This window comes from Netta rufina, assembly GCF_964035555.1.
Source record: "Netta rufina genome assembly, chromosome: 20".
NCBI classification, from domain to species: Eukaryota; Metazoa; Chordata; class Aves; order Anseriformes; family Anatidae; genus Netta; species Netta rufina.
In genome coordinates, this window is record NC_140144.1 from 2,495,124 (window position 1) to 2,517,900 (window position 22,777).

Genomic DNA, 22,777 nt, shown 5'->3' on the forward strand with positions numbered 1-22,777 from the left:
TTCACTTGTCCTGCTCACTAGGACTCAAAGTCAAGGCTTGATTATATGTACCTTTATTTCCAGACTTGGGAGTTGGTTTTCTTCATCCTTGCATTCCGTGCTGTCCATCTTGATTCTGCAACTGCCATATTTTTATGTGTCCTGAAGACTATGATTGCTCCCTTGAATCCATCAAATCATCCATCTTCTTTAATTCACTTGACATTATACCTCTCTAATGCAAATCTAAGAGTGACGGACTTGAAATTTAATTCTTTTTGTCTCTAAGTGCATCAAAGACATTATACTAAGCACTAAATCGTGTTGGTAGCATTAAAGATGATTCTTTAATGCTGTTGCTTCAAATTATTTCTTTTTTTTTCTCTCTTTAAAATATGTACTTATTTTGCAAGATTTCTTAAAAAGCTGCCAAAATGACAAACCTGATTAAAATATTCAATTTTTGCTTTTTGAAGACCATAATAACATTTCTGAGATTTTGGTAACTGTAAAATAGGAATGTGTTCATGATTTCTCACATTACAAAAACTGTGGCGGTTTTGTCTATGTTATTGCAATTCTCCTAGCAGTAAGCGTGCAGAAGAGATGCACATCAAGGGAAAATAATCTTCCTGGCTTCCCTGTAAGCAAAATTTTTGCTAAATTGTTTTCAAACTTCTGCTATGGGTTATTAAGGCACTTCTGTTCCCTGAATCTCTCCTGAATACTCCTCTGATTCTATACTTCTCTATTTAACATAAGAGATTTCTTACCCAGGTTTATGAACTGTTAGCATTATAGAACTTCTTGTACAAAGCTAGCCATAAACTGGGCGACAATGCCACGGCGTGCTGTCTTGAGTTGCCCTTCTCATTATCACTCCTTGCTGACCAAACAGGAAGCGAGGAAATGAGCCAGGTGGAATTCTTAAACCACCTTTCTCTTTACACAGTGGATGATTTTAAGTGTTACCAGTAGACATTTAAACCATAAATTACTAGTAAGCACTAAACGTTTAACACTTAATAATGTCTTGAATGCTAATCTGCACAAAGGCTGTGTTCCAATTCTGCATTTTTGTCTCGGGCAATAATTAATGTCTCTCTTTCACTCTTCCCTATTTTATCAATGGTCAGAATTGTTTTTCCCTGGAGGGCACTCTATGTAGAGGTGTGAATCTTTGTGGTGGAAGTTGAACTTAAGTGCTATGTCTATAGTATAATTTAAACGCTTATTTATAATAGAATTCAAATAATCTTCCCACATTTAAAGAACATGTTTGATCAGCCACAAGCTGCTGACCTTTCTGAGGATGGAGTTATTTTTCTTTAGACTTGCATATAATTTGGCTAATTGTTCGTAATGAAATATATAGGTCTTAATGAAAAGTTCTCTCAAAAAGGCTGTTAGAGAAACATATTCTTAATTGCTGCTATTTGAGATCTCCAAATTCGAAGATAAATATTTAACTAGTATCAAAACTGGGAATTTGTTTTCATTATAGGGTGATTTTAAGAACAAGCATTAGAAGTAGAAAGGAGTGTAAGAGACTATAAATAGGGGATTTGTGCAGTTAGTGCCTTCAGACTGTCTTAGGAATGTAAGATAAAATATTTATATGAACTCAGAGTTCTTGTCGTCTTTTTTTTGGTCTGTTAAATCCACTAGACAAAAGAGAGGAAGGATAGAAGTGAGAGAACTCAAGTGGTAGAGGAAAACAATTGGGTAGAAAGTTTGAAATCAAAGTACAAAGTCAAGTGTGAAGTTCAGGGCATTAAAGTGGAGAGAAATTTTCGAGCTGTTGACTAATAAATTGCATGCAGAGAAGGGTCTGGACAGCAGTTTCCTAGAAAAAGAATGATGGAGATCAAAAGCTGAACATGCCTTAACAATGTCATGCAGTTGAGGAAAATAAGTGTTATTAAAATGCTTTTGAGTGAAGAAATCTTTGCATTCCTGATGGTTGAAAAGCTTCAGTATCAGCCTGCAGCAGCATGCTTGAAGGAAGAGGCAGATCACCTGACGAGAAGAAAGAGGACAAAAAGATGGCTGACTGGTGTTTAGAAATATTAACCTCTAAAAGCAAAATGATTGAATGGTTAAGGGAAGAAACAATAGCTATTTTCAAGTGTATAAAGTTATCTCCTGAAAGAAAGGGCATGAATTACTCACAGTATTGAGACAGAGCAAATGGTAGTGTACTGAAATTGCAGTTGACTATTAAGGAAAGGGTGATTGTGCTCCCTGGAAAGGCTGAAAGATTTGTATAATATCTTAACAAATCCTTTTGTTTGAGGTGGTGTTCAGTGCTGAGCAGAGGGACAGGCTAACGATCTATGTCCTATTTTCTCTCCTGCTGTTCTAGTAGAGTTATTTATACACAGGATTTATGATGTTTTCCCTATCCAACCAGAAGTAATAAAGTAATGAACAGATAGCAGGTGCAATAGTTTTTGAAATAATTGACTAGGTAGCAAGAGCTAGCTTGTGATTGAGCAGTGGGATATGAAGGATTTCCCTCTTAGTCCTCTGCAAATCAGGAAACTGTATTGTAGAGGAAGGAAAAGCAAACAAACTGCTGCTATCCAACATAGGTACCTCTGACTGTCTGATGAGATTAAGTTCACCTGGGTCTTGCTTGAGGGAATAGAGATGAAACCGTGGTGCTTGTCCCCTGAGCCATGGGAAATGCTCCCTTAGTTCAGAGGAGAGTTGCTTTTGTTTTGGTGTTTTTGGCAGCTTCCAAAGAGCCTCCATCTCCTGCCTAACAGCTGAGAGCTGAGCAGTTAGTGGGGTAGGATTACCACTTCAGTTAGTTACCCTTGAGCTTTGCTATTATGTGTGAAGGCTGAAAACCCCTATGGCTCTGGAAGTTAGATGAGAGGCTTCATCCTGCAAACCTTTCAGCAGCCCTGATGTTTGTCAGTGAGCCAGAAAGGGATCTGGCTCTTGAATACGTTATTAGAAAATATTACGGATGGTTAAGAAAATTGTAAACATGGGTTGTGCTTGCGGATGAGAGTGGTGAGAAATGAGTGAAATAGCGCTCTATTCATCCTTACAGTAATTTGGGTTTTTTGAGCTGTGATGCTCAGTGGAAAATTGCACAGCTGATGCTCGGGGAAGCACCATATGCTTGCCTTCTTTTTTGTGTTTTTTCCTGCACATCTGCTTTGGTCCTGTTACAGACAGGATACTGCTTTGCTGGGATCTTTGATGTGACCTGCTATAGCTGCTGTTATTCTGGGGGATGAAACAGATGGGTGAGCCTGGGGGATCTCATCTGATTTATAAGTAATGGCCGAATTTTCAGAGCACATGCCCAGAAATAACAGATGTTGATTTCTGGATCCTCCTCAGTCAAATCTACATCTTCTAGGTTCTCAGGGAAGCATCTCAGCCTTGAGTCATTCTGGATATGGCAGCCTGGATGTTCCCGTCTGAAAGTGGTAAAGTGATCCACAGTGCCAAACTTCTTTGTCTTCTCAGGGCTCGCACCTGAGGACCACAGCTCTCCAGCACAGCCACTGGGGCACTCAGCCAGGGAGAGCATTTGCTCCTCTGACAGCCTCCGTGCTTGCTTCTGGTGCTACTTGAAGCTTTTCAGAGTTGCAGGAGTAAAACGGAATTGATTCTTTCTATTTTCATCACTGCTTTCAGTTCTGAAAAGTAGGACAGAGAATAAGCTCATGGTTTTTGGCATCATGAAGCAGTAGCAAGAGCACAGAATTTGTTAACAGATTACAGATATTCTAACATCAGTGTATAACTTGGATCGCATTTCGGTTTCTTTGCCTCTACTGAGCTAAGATTTTTTTTATTTTTATTTTTTTAATTCTAACTTGAAGTTTAGACCTGCTGTAGTTGATGGAAATTGCACTGAGAAAGTGCTTTGGTGCTGTGGGGAAGTGAACTGTAAGGCAACCTTTTCCATGCTAGAAATGCACACTAGAAATTACAGAGTTTTTCTGCATCTTTCTTTTAATTCTCTAAGTCTGCCCTTGGGTTTTAAATATATTCAGAACACATCATCTTTACCAGCAAGTTCTGCTAGTTTTCTATGCCTATTTTAACCAGAGCTTTTCTGAGGTGGACTGAGCTTTCCCGAGGGTTATCTGCCTTACAAAGTGGTTCCATAATGCACACTCCTCTCAGAGTGCTCCCCTCCAGCATTGTGTACATTGTGCAGCGCATTAGCTAAGCTTGATGTGGCACTATGGAAGAGGTCAGGAGAGGCCATGCTTCCGGATTTTTCTGTTTTGTTCTCATGGCCCATTTAAAATAAGTTTTCCTTGACGGTAGGAGAGGTGGATGTGAAAAGGAGAAAAGAGAAACGTTCAGCGGAAGCGTGGTCACCGACTGTAGCTACCCGTCATGAGGCGGGCAGGAGCGAGTGCTTAGTCATCGCGGTGATGCGAGACTGACATTTTTCTTCAAGACACAAATGATCACAGGCATCAGAAGCTCAAATGACCCCAGGATAAAGCTTCAGCTCTTCTGTGTGCTTTAGTGGCATTTGTAAAGGTGCCAGGAATTGTTGTGAGTGAGCATTTAAGATTTGCTTTGTCACCACGGTTCTCAAGCCGTTAAAATTTTAATCCGAGACCCCTTGCTAAGCTCCCTGTTCCTGTGGTGAGTGGAGTGTTTTGTTGGTTAACTGATCTGGGATGATACAAAGCTTCAATAATGCCATGGTTTTATCAAAGCTGATGAGCTGATTTACGTCTCCTCCTCCCTTGTCCCCTGCCACCCCCAAAAAACCTTCAGAAAGCTGGTAAAGAATGACCTCAAGTCCTGGAATGAACTCTACAGAAATGAAACTGCTATTATGTGAATTTGTATAGATAAAATGGCTATTATCACTATTTTACCCCAATTGTGTTTACTGTATAGAATAGAAAGCCCTTGGCCGCCCTCTTTTCCACATTAGCTTATTCACATTGGGTCACTGTGTGGTAGAAAGCCCATTTGTTTGTCCTTTATCTCTGATATACATGAAGGTCTATCATACCCTGCTATGAAGGCATCAATAAATTGTCATTTGACATATTTAAACTAAAGGTGGTCTATTAGTTCACTGTTTTTGAAATTTTAAAGGCTTAACTATTAAATACGCTATTTCTAAATTTCTTAGTTGGATGACAATGCTCAGCTCAGCTGCAGCTGTTTTATTCCTTCCAAAAACACCGTGCTTTTGGGTGTGGATGATGCTAGAGGATTCACTAGAGAGAATCAGAGTAAACTTGGAAGGAAAATGGTGTTCAGCTTTGTAGGGCTATATGTCAGTTGGTTGTACAAGATCCAAACTAGTGTGTCTGGCTTGCTCCCTGGTTACTTTAGCCAAGGCTCGTTTCCTAAACCAGGAACCTGCAAGAAGATGCCGTTGACAGGAGGTTGTGCTGTCCTTCTGAAGCACTGTGCCTTTGCTTTCTAACAAAGGTGCTGTGTGCCTTGAGTGTAAAATAACATGCAGTTCAACCTGATCCCTAATCCAGATTTTTTTTTTTTTATTAAAAAAAAAACGCCTTTTAACAATTGCAACAAAATAGTAGGAAGCAGTTGAAGAGTTTGATTCAATCTATAGTGTTACGGTTGGTTTTGCTTTGCTGCTACAAGGAGAAGCACATTTCATGATGCTCTAACACACCCCACTTCCTTCCCCACCAAAATACCATCAGCTTCCAAAATTGCTGCTCTAGCAAAAAGGCCTGAAGGCGAGGATCAGCCCATATGGGGGTAGGAGAGGCAGGAGGTGAGGATGTGACAGTGAAAGGATGCGTGTCTGATCGTAGGAAGCCATAACTGGACTAATTCCACAAACGCCTTTTCTTCAATACCCAGGTTAATTATTATTTGCATGCCTTGAAAATGGTGGGTTTGTTGCTTCTTGAGTTGCTGAAACACCTGCTCTGTGGATGGAAAAATGCAGGCTGGAGCAACCCAACAGTCTTATCTCTGACGTGTGACTTCTTGGCCTCCTTTGCAGCATGGAGCAGAGTTGATGAGTATCTTGTTTCATTTTGGTTTTTACTTTTTATACATTTCTTCTCTTCTAACCAAGATATATTTGTACTACATAGTGCCTTTTAAATCAATTAGTTGTTACTGGTCGTAATAGCCTGTGAATTTGTGAATTCAGAAACAGCATATTGGTGCAGATTTTGTGCAGTCTTCCCAGGATTTCTCTAGATTGGTTTAGTATAAAGTTGGCTGAGACCAGACAAAGAACTTTTTTGGTCCTCTTGTTTCTATTAACAGGTGGTTTGTCAAGCAGTCTACGCTATCCACAGGAAGAAAATACCTTCCTGTGGATGCTTATTTACAACTGAATTCTCATTAAAGTCACTTTCAAAAGGACCTATTGTAAAGCCCTAACCAGTTTCACAGTTGAATAGAAGGAAAAGCCTTAACTAAAATCTAGCCTTGGAAAATTAGCTAGGTGTGGACAGCAGGTTGAAATGTTTCAGAGAACTATAGGAAAGCTGTTACTCTGCAGCGAAGTGTTCAAGGATAGGAATTACAGTAGCCGTGAACAGGTAGTGCTCAGGATAATTCCTATACTTGAGGTGTATGGAGTAATCAGCTGCGCGTTTGTACCGTTGCTAGCAGGTGATGTGGTGGCGTAATCCTGCCTGGCCCCATCGCCGAGGGAGGTTTGTTTTGAAACTGGAATTAGTCATCACAAGGTCGGCAAATACGGTCCCCTCAGGAATGTGGAGTTAGTCCCTGCCCTGCAATGCAGAGGCTGCAGGTCTTCTGAGTAATTTAACATTAGTTAAGCAGAGGGAAAATTAATGGCTTGCCAGAAGTTTGTAGCAGATGCAGAAACAGACTTCTCTGTTCGGTGTGAGAGAGCCGGGGGGACTGGAGGCTGCTGTGACAACCTGAGTGGGTCTGACTCGGGATGGAGTTGTTTCAGAAACAGCCAGGAAGACAACATGTTTCTGTGTAGATGAGGTGGTAAGTGGCAAGATAAAAGCTAGGTTGGAGATGGTGAAATTGTGCTGAAAAAAGTGTTCTCTAACGCCATTTGAGAAAGAGAAATACTCTTTATCCCATTTTGCCCTGCACAAAAGTGTTCCAATGAGTTAATCTGAAACGGTGAATAGGTGGGAGGAGGAAGAACATGGTCTCCTCTGCAAAATGTGTCTCAACTGAATGCCCTGCTCTGGGACAGGTTTTACAATTTTACAGTTGCAGAGGAGGAGAGGATTCAGGGCTTTTGCAGAATGGTACGGGTAAACCTTGTGTCCTGAGTGGCTATCAAGATAGAAAATTGAGTATTTCTCTAGCCCTGTAAAGTAAGCTTTCCTCCTGGCCTTTTGCATAAGCTCTGGAGAGTGAATCTGTTTGCTTCTGAGAACAGATTCACAGAATCACAGAATCACAGAATTTCTAGGTTGGAAGAGACCTTGACAGTTGGCCTAGGCCTCATTGTACCCTGGCACCCAGACCTACTATGCGACACCCTACAGGTCCATACCTGGGTTGCTGGCAAAGCCTTGCCAATGTGAACTTTTGGAATCATTTTGCAGCTTGACGTGGTTGCGTTGGGTAGGATAATGCTCTCCTAGTCGCAGGGACGAGTTCATCTTGCAGCATGGCAATTTCATCCGCGTACCTCTATTCATAACTGGACTTTCAACAAAAGTGCATAATTGACATCTGCTCATTATTGGTTGAAGTGGTTAACTGTGGTGATCTGAGCAGGAGCATGATGATGTGAGCAGGAGCAACTGAGCCTGGTTTATAATCGTAAGGAATGATAAATTCAACTTCCTCACAAACTAAAACACATTTGGTTCTCTCCATAGTACAAGGGGTCAAAAAGTAGTGTTTACTTTGCAGGCAGTTAATGATTCTGGCATAATTCAGAAGCCTCCCAATGTTCTCGGGTAAGTCTGTGCTTCAGCTAGCTGCCTTTTTTTTTTTTTGGCACAGAGTTTGTTTCAAACTCAATTCAGACCTTAAATCTAAACTGAGCATTTCTGTGCCAGTGGATGTGGAGTATAGGGCAAGTCTTTGAAGGTCTGGGTGGGTTGGTGCTAGAAGAGACTAAAATCCCAGATTCACTACAGGGATGAGCACCCCACACAAACTGTACTGGAAAGGCCGTCTGGCCCTACGTGATGAGGCCACAGTGGAAATGAGACTATTTTGCATGCCCAGATGTCTGGGAAGAGCTCAGCACTCTTCTGGCACTGTGTTTGGGAGAGACTGGCATTGAGATTCGCCTGGGAGTGAGAGCAGGAGTCTTGTCTGCTTCTGAACAGCAATACCTGAGTCTCTCCCTGGTTCTGCTCTGGGACACTGCTGGGGCCGCATGGCATGCTGCACCACACGAGTACCGCAAACACAGCGCTTCTGCCAGGTCAGTCCAGTCTTCCCAGCAGCACTGCCGGAGTTCCTGCCTTCCCTTTTACCTGGTCACACTGTGGTGGTTTTACTCAGGTGGGCAGCCGAGCTCCACCACAACCGCTCTCTCACTCCCCCTCTCCTCAAAGAGGAAGGGGGAGAAAATACAACACAGAGAACTCGAGGTTTGAGATAAGAAAGGTTTAATTAAAGGGAAAGGGAATGGGAGAAAAAAACAGAGACAAAAGAAGCAATCAGTCCGCGCGGAAGCACAGAGAGAGGAAAAATTATTCTCTACTTCCCATCAGCGAGCGGTGTTCGGCCACGTCCTGGGAAGCAGGGCCCCAAACGCGTAGTGGTTGTTCAGGAGGAACAGCCCCCTCCCCCACGAGAGCCCCCCCTTTTATTGCTGAGTGTGACATCAGGTGTTATGGAATATCCCTTTGGTTGGTTTAGGTCAGCTGCCCCAGCAATGTCCCCTCCCCATCACTTGCCCACCCCCAGTCTGCTGGCTTTTGGGGGCTTGGAAGGAGTCCTGATGCTGTGCCAGCACTATGCAGCAATAGACACAACACTGGAGTGATATCAGTGCTGTTCCAGCTACGAGTGCAGAGTACAGCACTGTGTGGGCTGCTGCAGGGAAAAGGTGACTCCAGCTCAGACAGACCCAACACAACTTCCACCCCTTATTCCATAACATTTGTGTCACAATCAGGTACAGTTTAGTATATAGATGTTCTCATCACCATTGTTTTCTGTCCATTGAAGCATTTTTATGTCTGTACTTCTCTTTATTCTATAGGTCTTTTCCCAAAATGCTCATAAAAACTGTTGATGGTTTCGCCTTCATCTGTCAAAGTGGTCACTCAGGGCAGGCGAAGTTGGTTTTCTTGACACCAGCACCAGCTTAGCTCACATCAGTGTTGCACTTGCCCGGTTCCTTGCAAAGTTGACCTGTCATTGGTTCTGCAGTGTCCTCCTACAACACATAACTTGGATGACAGATTAATTTTCTCCCAGTGTTAAATCTCCTTGAGGCACACACTTGATATCCCCATCTTTCTGCATTACCCACCAGGTATACCCTGGTCCTTGGGCAAAGACAATCCCACGAGTGGGTTTGCCTTTTCCCGAGGCAGGGGCAACCCACACCGCCTTCCCCATCCACTTCCCCACACGCACTACAGGGACTTTAGCTTCTCCCACAGTGTGTAGGGGTTTTGTTTCAGCAGGACCAGGACGGTTTTCGGACCCCCTGTTGTTAACTAGCCAAGTGGCCTCTGGTAGATTTATATCCCAATGTTTCCATGTCCCAGCACCCAATGCTCGCAGCATAGTTTTTAACAGTCCATTGTACCTCTCAACCTTCCCAGAGGCTTGTGGGTGATAAGGGATGTGATACACCCATTCAATGCCATGTCTCTTGGCCCAGGAAGTGATCAAATTGTTTCGGAAGTGACTCCCATTGTCGGACTCTATTCTCTCCGGTGTACCATGTCGCCACAGCACTTGCCTTTCCAGGCCCAAGATAGTGTTTCGGGCCGTGGCATGGTTTACAGGGTATGTTTCCAGCCACCCAGTAGTTGCTTCTACCATGGTGAGTATGTACCGTTTGCCTTGGCGGGTTTGTGGAAGTGGTCCGATGTAGTCAATCTGCCAGGCCTCACCATATCGAAATCCAAGCCATCTCCCCCTGTTCCAGGGAGACTTTACCCTCATGGCTCGTTTAATTGCAGCACAGGTCTCACACTGATGGGTAACCTGTGTGATGGCCTCAATGGTCAGGTCCACCCCTCGATCACGAGCCCATCTATATGTGGCGTCCCTCCCCAGATGTCCTGATGTTTCATGAGCCCATCGAGCTACAAACAGCTCACCCTTACGTCCCCAGTCCAGGTCCACCTGAGCTATTTCAATTTTTGAAGCTCGATCTACTTCTTCGTTGTTCTGATGTTCTTCGGTAGCACGATTCTTAGGCATATGGGCATCTACATGACGTACCTTTACAGCCAGGTTTTCTACCCGGGCAGCAATATCTTGCCACAGGGTAGCAGCCCAGATAGGTTTACCTCTGCGCTGCCAGTTGTTCTGTTTCCATTGTCGCAGCCACCCCCATAGCGCATTTGCCACCATCCATGAGTCAGTGTAGAGATACAGTACCGGCCACTTTTCTCTTTCAGCAATTTCTAGGGCCAGTTGTATAGCTTTCACTTCTGCATACTGACTTGACTCACCTTCCCCTTCCATGGCCTCCACAACTTGTCGTGTGGGACTCCACACAGCAGCTTTCCACTTCCGATGGCTCCCTACCACACGGCAGGATCCATCAGTGAACAACACATATTGCTTTCTGTCTTCTGGCAACTCATTGTATGGTGGTGCCTCTTCAGCACGCGTTACTTCTTCTGTCGGTGCTCCGAAATCCCTGCCCTCTGGCCAGTCCATAATCTCTTCCAGGATTCCCGGGCGATTGGGTTTCCCCATTCGAGCCCGCTGTGTAATTAACGCTACCCATTTACTCCACGTAGCATCGGTTGCATGATGTGTAGTGGGGATTTTCTCTTTGAACATCCAATGTAACACAGGTAGCCGTGGGGCCAAGAGAAGTTGTGCTTCTGTACCAACAACTTCTGAAGCTGCTCTAATCCCCTCATATGCTGTTAATATTTCCTTTTCAGTTGGGGTGTAATTGGCTTCTGATCCTCGATAGGCCCGGCTCCAGAACCCCAAAGGTCGGCCTCGAGTTTCTCCTGGGGTCTTCTGCCAGAGGCTCCAGGTGAGCCCATGCTCCCCAGCTGCAGTGTACAGTATGTTTTGCACAGCTGGTCCAGTACGGACAGGCCCAAGGGCTACTGCACGAGCTATTTCTTGTTTGAGTTGTTCAAAGGCCTGTTGTTGCTCGGGGCCCCACTCGAAAGAGTTCCTCTTTCGAGTCACTCGATATAGAGGACTCACAAGCTGACTATAGCCTGGCACATGCATTCTCCAAAATCCCACAAGACCTAGGAAAGCTTGTGTTTCTTTTTTGCTAGTTGGCGGAGACATAACTGTTATTTTGTTGATCACATCCGTCGGAATGTGGCGACGTCCATCCTGCCATTTTACCCCCAAGAACTGGATTTCCTGTGCAGGTCCCTTGACTTTATTCTGTTTAATGGCAAATCCAGCTTTCAGAAGAATTTGAATTATTTTCTTCCCTTTCCCAAAAACTTCTTCTGCTGTGTTACCCCATACGATGATATCATCGATATACTGCAGGTGTTCAGGAGCGTTCCCCTGTTCCAGTGTCGTCTGAATCAGTCCATGGCAGATGGTAGGGCTATGTTTCCACCCCTGGGGCAGTCGATTCCAAGTATACTGAATGCCCCTCCAAGTGAAAGCGAATTGTGGCCTGCATGCTGCTGCTAGAGGGATAGAGAAAAATGCATTAGCAATATCAATTGTAGCATACCACTTGGCTGCCTTTGACTCTAGTTCGTACTGGAGTTCTAGCATGTCTGGCACTGCTGCACTTAGTGGTGGTGTGACTTCATTCAGGCCCCGATAGTCCACTGTTAGCCTCCACTCGCCATTGGACTTCCGCACTGGCCATATAGGACTGTTAAAAGGTGAATGAGTCTTGCTGATCACTCCTTGGCTCTCCAGATGGTGAACTAACTCATGGATAGGAATCAGGGAGTCTCGGTTGGTGCGATATTGCCGCCGGTGCACAGTTGTAGTCGCAATTGGCACTTGCTGTTCTTCAATCCTCAGCAATCCTACAGCAGAAGGGTCTTGTGAGAGACCAGGCAGGGTAGACAACTGCTTAATCTTCTCTGTGCTCAAGGCAGCTATGCCAAAAGCCCACCGGTACCCTTTTGGATCCTTGAAGTACCCTTTCCTGAGGTAGTCTATGCCAAGGATGCACGGAGCCTCTGGGCCAGTCACGATGGGGTGCTTTTGCCACTCATTCCCAGTTAGACTCACTTCAGCTTCCAATATGGTTAGCTCTTGGGATCCCCCCGTCACTCCGGAGATAGAGATGGGTTCTGCCCCTTGGTGGCCTGACGGCATTAGGGTACACTGTGCGCCTGTGTCCACTAAAGCTTTATATTTTTGCGGTTCCGGTGTGCCAGGCCATCGAATCCACACAGTCCAGTAAATCCGGTTGTCCCTCTCCTCTACCTGGCCAGAGGCAGGGCCCCACTAGTCCTGGTCGGAGTATCTATCAATTATTTCTTCCAAACGTGAAGCAGAAATCTCTTCATCAGGGTCAGGAGTAATACTATTCCTTCTACTGCCTCTGGGGGACTGTTCAACAGAAACTGGGGCAGCAATCCTCCTAGGGGCCCTCTTTGTTGCTGTTGTATCTTTCCGTAGCTCACGTACCCGAGCAGCTAGGGCCGAGGTCGGTTCACCATCCCACTTCCTCATATCTTCCCCGTGGTCACGTAAATAAAACCACAAGGTACCTCGCGGTGTGCGTCCCGGATTCTCCCTTGTTTGAGCTGGGGACTGCTGGCGCTTGATGGCCGAAAGATTTTTCCGTTTAGGTGAGGACGAAGCTATGTGTTCATCTAACCGTTGGGACAGTTTCTCCACAGCTGAAATGCAGCCCCGTACTGGGGGAGAGAGATTTTCTTCATATTTATGAAGCTGGTTGGACACGGTATCCACAGTTGGCCCCATCCCCTCGTCCCAACCCATGACTGCCAGTGTGCTGGCATGTGTTGGGGGTGCAGCTCGTACAAACTTCCGCCACATGGACGCTGTGCATTGCACTTCATCGGGGTCTTTAGGTGTCTGGGCGTTGTTTAAATCACTATAAAGCATCTCCAGCACAGCTAATTCCCGCAGCTGCTGGAGGCCCTTATCTATAGCGGTCCATTTGTTTACTTGGTAGACAATATCCTCTTTGTGGGGATACCTTTCTTTCACTGCTGTTAGGATTCGCCTCCAGAGGCTGATAACTTGTGCCTCTCTTCCAATTACTCTATCAATGAGTCTTTCTCTAGAAAGGGATCCCAGCTGCTTGGCTTCGTTGCCTTCTAGCTGTTGGGTATTGGCCCCACTATCCCAGCATCGAAGCAGCCAAGTGAGGATGTGCTCACCTGGATGGCGACTGAAGTCTTTCCGTATTTCTCGCAGCTCACTCAGAGATAGAGACCGAGTAGTTTCTGATTCATCTATGATTTCAGTCTCTTCTTTGCGATGTTGCCGTGATAACGCTGCTTTAGAGCCACTTGCCTTTTCCTCTTCTCCCTCATCCGTAGAAGGAGCTTCTTCCCTTACTAAACGACCTGATCTCCGTTTCCACTGTTTCGTCTTTACTACAGGGGCGACTGATACCATAGATGGTCGGTCCTCTAGGGTGGTCACAGTGTGTGCTGTCTCATTATCAAATTCAGGAACCTCCCTATCCCCTTGAGGGTGCTGGGCAATGTTAATTGACATCTGATAGGCGTAAGCCAGACCCCAGCAGAGTGCAGCCAGCTGGTGGAGTTCTCTAGTATTGCCAGGGTCAGGGCATACGTCTTTCAAACATTCCACCAGTTTTCTTGGATTTTGTACTTGTTCAGGGGTGAAATTTAGAACCATTGGGGGAGAAAACCGTGATAGGTACCTGCCCAAATCCCCCCACACACCTTGCCACCCACAACTTTGTCTGGGGACAGGTCCTTGAATAATATTCTTAATAAATTGCTTTACTTTGGGGAAGATGACAAACACTAGACCTAGTGATAGGAGGATAATATCTGACCAGGGGTATCCAAGATACTGAAAGGCTGCTGTAATTAGCCCACAGGGAGAAAAGTAGAAGGCACTGTAATTCCTAATATTTTCAATAAGATAATCTCCAGGAGACCAGGAGGATAACAATGCCGGGTTTGAATACCAAACAAAACTGAAGGCCAGTATGTTACAGCACAACATGATAAAAAAAACAAGCACAGACTTCAACACTTTCTCCGATCGGATGTAAAGGAAAAAAGAAAACAGAGAGTGGGCTATATACAACATATCCACACAGAGAAGTATTACCAGAAAACCGAGCATTATGACTACCAATATGTTAGTTGTAAATACTTCAATCAATGCTATTGTTATCTCAACCCTCGAGCCCCACGTTGGGCGCCAGAAAGGACTGTGGTGGTTTTACTCAGGTGGGCAGCCGAGCTCCACCACAACCGCTCTCTCACTCCCCCTCTCCTCAAAGAGGAAGGGGGAGAAAATACAACACAGAGAACTCGAGGTTTGAGATAAGAAAGGTTTAATTAAAGGGAAAGGGAATGGGAGAAAAAAACAGAGACAAAAGAAGCAATCAGTCCGCGCGGAAGCACAGAGAGAGGAAAAATTATTCTCTACTTCCCATCAGCGAGCGGTGTTCGGCCACGTCCTGGGAAGCAGGGCCCCAAACGCGTAGTGGTTGTTCAGGAGGAACAGCCCCCTCCCCCACAAGAGCCCCCCCTTTTATTGCTGAGTGTGACATCAGGTGTTATGGAATATCCCTTTGGTTGGTTTAGGTCAGCTGCCCCAGCAATGTCCCCTCCCCATCACTTGCCCACCCCCAGTCTGCTGGCTTTTGGGGGCTTGGAAGGAGTCCTGATGCTGTGCCAGCACTATGCAGCAATAGACACAACACTGGAGTGATATCAGTGCTGTTCCAGCTACGAGTGCAGAGTACAGCACTGTGTGGGCTGCTGCAGGGAAAAGGTGACTCCAGCTCAGACAGACCCAACACACACACTGCCAATTCTAAGTTTTTCCTACAAAGTGCACCAAAATAGGCAGCACAGGAATAACTGCCTGCTGAGTGACTGCCCAGATTGCAGTGACTGCACCAAGGTATCTGCCAGCCAGTGCCCATGTTATCTGGCTTTCTCCTGCCTGGGTCTCTCCCAGGAGGGTGTTCTCTGGCATGTTTGTAATAACTTGTTTCCCTGATATCTCCTCCTAGCCTGGGGGATAATTTCTATTTTCTTTTCCCCCACTTCCCTCCCAAAGACAAACCAGCCCCGCTCTGGGCTGCCCAGGTCCTCCCTGGCCCCAGGGCTTCCTTGTCTCTTGGCTGGGGCTGCTTTTGTGTGTGGCTGCACCTTGTGTGGGGGGGGTTAAATGAAGGTGGTTAGAAACCCGACGGGTGACATTTTATTTTTTTTTCCTGTTCATTTTGAATTCTCCCTGCTTCTCCTGAACTTGGTGAGAGCTGCTCTGCAGAGTAATGGCTTCAGGTAAATCACTGAAGCTTGGGTCTGTTGTTGATGAAGATATGCGATTTATATCGACTTCTCATTCAGACTGATGGACAAACCTCTTTTAAGGAAAAACATTTGCCTTTTTGTGAAAGAAAATTCAGTGTATGTAATATAAAACTCCAAGGAAATTTGAGGGCAGTTCTCAGCTACGATCCCAAATTGATGTTCCTTCGACGTTGCCATGACTGCGGCAGAGTGACTCATCCTGTTATGGTTAGCAATTTGCTTGTCTTACAAAGTCACCGGGGAAATAATTTTTCCATATCTATATGTACCAAGGCTGTAAGGTTTGCTATAGCAAACAAGACAAATAATATTTTGTGGTAATACGAGCAGCCAACTGGAAAACGAGACCAGTAGGTTCTATTCTTAGTTCTGTCATTAACCTTGGACATTTTCTTCAATTTAACTCAAGCTCTCCTTAGCTGTCGGTAAACCAGAAAAAGTTATAAATACAGGAGATGGTTTTAGAAAGTAATTAAAATTCTAATGGTTAAAGTGGTCTGGAAATGTAAAATGTTCATAAATAATACTTCCAAAACTGCTGGAGTAGAGTCACACTATGTGGATGTGGGTTATCAGGTGAATGTGTGAGGGACGGGTGTGGCAAATGCTCCTGAGGAGCAGGCTTACCTCCCTAAGGGAGGGAAATCGGTCTCACCCACGCTAGTAGGAATTCTGTCTTCCCCTCTTTGGGGCAAATTTCCCTGGCTAAGCCCAGCTCTGCTCATTGAATCCCAGAGCTGCCTGTACTTGTGGCATGCCGAAGGGTTTCAGGCCCGATCTGAGGTTCCAGAGCAACGAGCGGCCAAGGCCGGTGGCTTGCCTCAGCATCAGGCTGCTGTGTGCTGGTGGTGGCAACTGCATCTGCTGCCAGGGCAAATAGAGGAACTTCGCTGAACTTGAGCTTGATGTGGCATCTTTAGGAAGCTGCAGTTACGGCTATGGGAAAGAAATTACTGAAATAACTTTGTTTAGCTTGTCCTCCTTGCTCTGCTATAATTTCTGCGTCAGAAGGTACCTGTTTGATCTCCCTTCCTCCTACAGGCACTGCAGAAATCAGTGCTAATATATTAAAGCTGTGAGGTTTCATAGTCTGTGGCAACTTTTTTCTTTTTGCAGTAAGATACATAAAATAATTCTGCTGGGCAGATTGACCCGTCATGATGGTCTTTTATTTGAAAGATGCAACCTGAAGCCCTTGTTCCTAGGGGAACGGTGTGTCTTTTTGTCCAAAGGCAAGATAGCCGCTTGCTACTGCTTGTTTAGCCTGGTACTTTGAAGATGCTTTGTCATTTCAGTTCTGTTTTTTGTTTTTGTCTTATGAAAGATTACATCTGTTTTGACTTTGAATTGTTTGTCAAGGGGGGAATATCTAATGATTACTGTGATAATTCTGAATGCATTTAAGTATCTCATTTTCTTATATGGTAAAACATTTTTGCACAGCTGTTTAGAATAAACAATGCATTTTGCAAGTCTACCTTGATATTCCTTGATATTACAATTACTAGTCTTCTGCTACACCACTTGTTGGGAAATATTGATTATTGATGTCGGAGGTAGGCTGATCAGTTTTAAGGCTTGCTTGGCTATGGGAGCATTGGTTTATATCAAAGTCCACTTCAAAATGGCTGAGAGGGGGAAAAAAAAAATCTGTCCTGTCAAGGGAACCATGAAAGGTGATTTGTGGGGGCAACATTTTAATAAGTATTTTGTTCTGATTCTGTGTATTTGTCCCATTATTTGAGATATCTTAATTTGATTCCTGTGAGCTGACTGATTCACAAGGCGGGGGGTGGAAGCAGGACTGGTGGGGAATCTGAGTGCAGCCTTGAGCCTTTGTTACCTACAGAAGGTGAGGGGGGGGTGCAACAGCCTCTCAACAGTGACAGGGACTTTCTGTGCTAGAGGTGCAAGTGCACTGCAGAGAAGAGAATGGAAAATTTGATTCGACGTGTTTCCCCAAATGATTGGATTTTTTCTTCTGTTGCCAGAGTAAGTTAAATATTGTTTATTTCTAGTAAGACTAAAATAAGGTAAAATAAATCAAGACAAATGATCAGTCACCATACATTACAGCCAGGAAAGAAGTTATGGTTACAAAACTGTATCTCCTTATTATTCAACTTGAGATAACATCTTACAGAAGTTTGAAAGTATCCATTTAGATGCATTATTTTTAGTGCACTCTGTTTGAATGTTTCTTTTCTTACCCTTTCTCTCTCATTGCTAGGTTGTGACTAGACTTATTCACTTGCTGGGTGAGAAGATTCTTGGCAGTCTTCAGCAGGGAGGTAAGACTCATTCCTGGACTATTCCCACCCATTCTGGTGCTTCCTTGGAACTAGATTTACATCATTAAATTCGGAAACAGAAAGTGCATTCTTGACAAGATATTTTGTTTCTAAATATTTTAGCTGTTGTCACAGCTAATTCATTATATATAAATACTTTTTTTTTTTTTGTGGAGAATGGCTGAAGAAGTATGGGAGTGGAATGATTTGCAAATGAGAGAAAAATACTGCATATATGCAGTGAAACTTTCTTAAAATTTCTTGTAAAAGAGGAGCTCAAAGGGAGCACTGGAAATAACTGCTATAACAGACTTGGATCAGATAGTCATGCTGAGTGGCATCTGCACATTGACTGACTTAGTATGTCTGTGTTTGCATTATTTCAATGAATTGTCTGAGAGCAAATGATTTGTTGTGCGTTGTTTTGTAGGCTTTGTGTTTGTGGCAGAGGCAAAGCAAAGTGTATTTACTAATTGAAGTGAGTAGGAGGAAATTTTCCATACAGGTTGTTGTTCTTGAGCAGCTTTTTAAAGAAAACAGATGCGTGTTAACTACCAATAGTTTTGTGGGGTTCTCTGCTGCTCTGTTTTTGTTTGTTTTAATACAAAAATTCTATGCTATTACTTTTATTGGTGTTTTTACAATATTCCAGAGAGATTGAAATTAAGTAGTTAACTCGCATGTTTTGGAGAGTAAATTGTGAAGTCCACACTTTTATCGAAGTCTGCTCTTTACTGTTTGGGTACACAGTCAGTTTTGTAGGAATCTCTGGTGATAATTGAACTTAAACTTTTGTGCGTGCTGAAATGCTTTTGTGGCCTAGGGCAGAATCTGCACGGCTTAGGAATTAGGACGATATGTGATAGGCAGAAGACAGGAGGAAAACTAGTCAATCAGAGCATAGCTATTGAAGTTCTGAGGAAAGAAGGTCTGATGGAGATGAAAGAGTGGAACTGTGACATGTAACTTGTTTGAACCTGTAAATATCTTCTTGAAGATCACCTAAAAGAGAGGAAAAACTATTTAATGATCTGTAGAGAGCTATTTTAGAAGACTTGAGATGAATAATTCCACTGTTGAATATATCTGAAAAAGATTTATCTGGTGTTTCTTTTAGTCCGACAGTATACTACTGATCTTGCATATATACTTTGAATGAGTTCTTGTATCAATTACAGTATATCAAGTACTTCTATGTGTCCATATCAAGAATTTATCTTCATGGTACATGTTGCACCTTTGCTGGATGAAATAAGATGAGTAGGATGTTAAGCTTCATACCATCTAAGTTAATATTATACACTTGCAGCTGAGTTGGTAGGTGCTAACAGCAAAGTGAGGTTGTCTGAGAAGGCTTAAGGAGGAAAAGAAATAGTATAAAAATAAAAAGAACAGTTTGTAGAACACACTCAACATTGTTCTTTTCCTGAGCTAAATGATCTGGGAAGATCTCAATCCTACATGTTACATGCATCACATGCTTCTGTCAAAAGTGCTTTTCTCTGCCCATAGTCTTTTTCTTTACTCAGTTTACTGTAATATATTGCAGATACTTCCACAGTTGTTTTGTAGCTATTTTAGAGATTCCATATTTTATTTTAATACTCCTAGATACCTATCTGTAAAGATCCACATTTTCCCATCTTGGAGAATAGTGAAAATAGGTGTATATACATGTTTCCTGTAGGAACTTTGTTGAAAACAGGTATTTACTTCCTTGATCAGGAATACCATAAAAAGTGAATGCTTATTTTGGGAATATTTCAATACTGACAACAGATTTTGGGGTTTTGTTATTTCATTTAATTCCTCTTGAGAGGTAAATTGATGTCTATCTCAAAGTTGTGGCTGTTTACAGTCATTACGAGTGCCTTTTTGTCTTTTTCCTAACGGGTCAAGTAAATGCACATTGTATTTTTATCTGTTCTCATCACCCAGATATTTTTAGCTTTGCCTAACTTTACCCACATGCTATGTCACCAGCAAAAAATGACGGAAATCAATCTTTCTCCTGTTGTAAGTGAAATATGTGGGATCTTTACTTCTTTGTGAAATGGAGAATTATTATTTTTTTCTTTTCAAACAGGTCATCCTCTTGGGTTACACAGCTCGAGTAGCAAGTGGGATGCCGGAAATCCTGCCAGCAATCTCTCTACAGTAGCAATTATGCCAGTGTCTGAAGAGGTGCCACTTACTGCTTTTACTCTGGAGCTCAAGCATGCTCTCAGTGCTGTGGGTAAGAAGTGTTTACATGTTACTGCATCATGGAAAATAAATGCCTATTAACTTTTTAGAGTTATAGCCAGGTACTTGTCAATTAGTTAAAGGGGGATTTGTGCTGCATTCAGAGGGGTAGCAGCACAGCCGTGCTCAAGATCAGACCCTTTGTAATCTCTTGCTGCATTTGATTTGCTCTTTTCCTGTCCCTAACATTTAATATTAATAGATGACTTATGACTCAGAAATATTAGCTGATTTGCCTGGCCTGTTGACTTGGCTGTCATCAGCCCTCCTAAGACTGCATGAGCTTTCGTGGACAAATCCACCACCCATATACTGTCCCTTTTGAGAGCCCAATTCTATCTCTCAAGTGTGAGACCCCTTCAGTCTTTCTTAATTGTATGTCTTGATCCAGCAAAGGATTTCTGATGCAGTTTTCTTTTGCGGAGGTAGGTTGTGAGTAGCAAGTCTAACACTTGATAGAGGAGCCTTGTGTAGGAGACCCACCTAGGTTGGTACTGGAATTCTAAACAGTTCTGAATTATGCCTTCCCATACTGGCTTGTGTTACCTTGTTTGTTGCCAGCTTGTCTGTCTTGTACTCACAAAACCATATATTCAATTCACAATTGATTCATTAATTGCTACATCCGTTCATTAATTGCTACATCCGTTGGTGAAGTTGTATGTGCAAGTTTCAGGTGCTTACAAAACCAAGTATTCAATTCACACGTCAGTTCTGACTCTGTAGTGCAGTTTGACATTTTTCTGAATGTCTTCTTTTTATCCTTATACACTATCACGGATCTTGAGTAAATCTCCTGTAGTTCTTTGAATTGTTACTTTTCTGTCTCACAGCTTAGTATTTTGAAAAGTACAGGTTACGAGATGCTTGAGGTATAACCACTTACATTTATTGGTTATTTACTTTCTTGACCTCAAATATATCTAAAGCTGGCACTTACTATTCTGTTTAAAAATCTAGGTAAGCAGGCAAAGGAAAATGTTGTTGATGTTTGAACTCTTTCACCTTTTGAGATATAAATTTGTATGCAGATGATGGTGTAGATGTGTTACAGTGAATACTAATTTGTGGGTGTTTAAAAATTCCTCTTATTTTGAGGTGGCAAAAAAAATAAGTTTGTAACAGAACACAGATTTCAGCCATAGCTATATTGCTAATGGGTACTTATAATGGATTGTTGCCAGCCTGTTTTGATGGGTGACAGCACTAGGAGCCTGTAAATAAAACAAACAAATCTTAAGTACGTAAGAGGACTATTCAGAATAAAAATAACCGTTCTAGTTGAAAGCAACTAGAATGTAACAAACTAGGGGTTTTGTTTTGATCGCTTGGCCTTTTCTTGTGCACCCTTTTTCTTTTCTGCATCTAAACTGACGTCTGTGTAGTACTTGGCAGCTATAGATGGTACTATACAACCTTGGCATCTGAAGTTCTTGCCAAAATGGAGCAGACGGCTGCAGTGGGAAGAGGAAAGTGTTGTGTGAAAACACAGCTAGCCATATGGTTCCAAACACAGCTGGTAGACCAAGCTCTCTAGCCTTGATAGCCTCTGTTCATCAGGTCAGCCTATTGTTTATTCAGCCCCACAACTCTTGGAAATAGTGGTTAACCTCCTGCCAATGGTTTACTGTGCGTGTTTGTATGTTGCATAGTTTTGAGGGGTATCTTGTGCAGGCTGCATTGTGTGTTTTTTTTTTATTTTGTTTTGTTTTTAAGCTTTTCTGTTTTCTCCTTTATGATAAGACTACAAATCGTTTGGATGTTCTGGACTGGCTCATGACAAAGTGGTCTGGGCAAGGTGCTAGGCTTTTGGAATGGGTTTTCTTCTGACTTCTTGCATCAAAAAAAAAAAAAAAAAGGCTCTAAGAGTCAGTGTCATGAACAAAATTTGAGTTTGGCTTGTGTTGATGTGCACCTGACCAGTTAGAACTGTGTATGTTTTACATGTAGGGAAACTGAAACACTGTGGAAGATTTTGATTAGGACCTTAGTTAACAGCTATTATCTTGAAACCCCACGCCTCTGTCTGAGCGCTTACTTGCTTCTAACTTTCAAATTGTCAGATGAAGTCTTGGTTTTAGTTGTGAGCTCTGATTAGGCATTACGCTTGATTATGGAAATGAATGGGGGTGTTTAATATGCTTGAGAAAGCTATCTAAAATTGTTACAAGATGTCATTTAATACTTAAGTTTGATCCATGTTGCTTCATTGCTCTGGCCTTGAAATATATTCCAGAGCAGTATAGGGTAGCCTTTGTATGTGTGAACTTTTATGGGACAAAAGCGGTTGTTTTTTAGCTTTCTACTGCAACTTTAGAGAATTCTTTACTCTTCCAGTTAATAGTATTTTAGATAAATGTTGCAGTGATGCTTAGAATCCCCTTGCTGCAGGGTGGAGATAAGGACAGAAGAAATCAGAACAGTAATACTGAGATCATTGCAAGAGTCCTAATGAGCTGTAATCACAGGAGATGGTCAGGTATTGGTAATTTTTGGGAGGAGTCTGCCATTGTTTCAGGCTGACCTTCATCCTGGAGAGAGTGGTCTGGATGCAGACTGGGTTGAACAAAACCTGCAAAAATGAGATTAGCGGATGCTTTTCTATGCCTGGGACTGGCACCAGAAGGCTATTACCAGTGCTATGAGTTGGAGCTGGTTTCAGCTAAA

At 43.1% G+C, this 22,777-nt stretch overlaps 1 protein-coding gene across 1 annotated transcript in view; it reads left to right on the forward strand.

Annotated features, from left to right (window-relative positions):
- Nucleotides 1-22,777, forward strand: part of PNPLA7 (patatin like domain 7, lysophospholipase) — a 134,535-nt gene that overhangs the window by 51,458 nt on the left and 60,300 nt on the right. Inside the window, exons 21-22 of the mRNA XM_084299130.1 lie at nucleotides 17,806-17,866; nucleotides 19,953-20,102. Of these exons, the coding sequence (XP_084155256.1) occupies nucleotides 17,806-17,866; nucleotides 19,953-20,102 (211 nt within the window). The remainder of the gene's footprint in view (nucleotides 1-17,805; nucleotides 17,867-19,952; nucleotides 20,103-22,777) is intronic.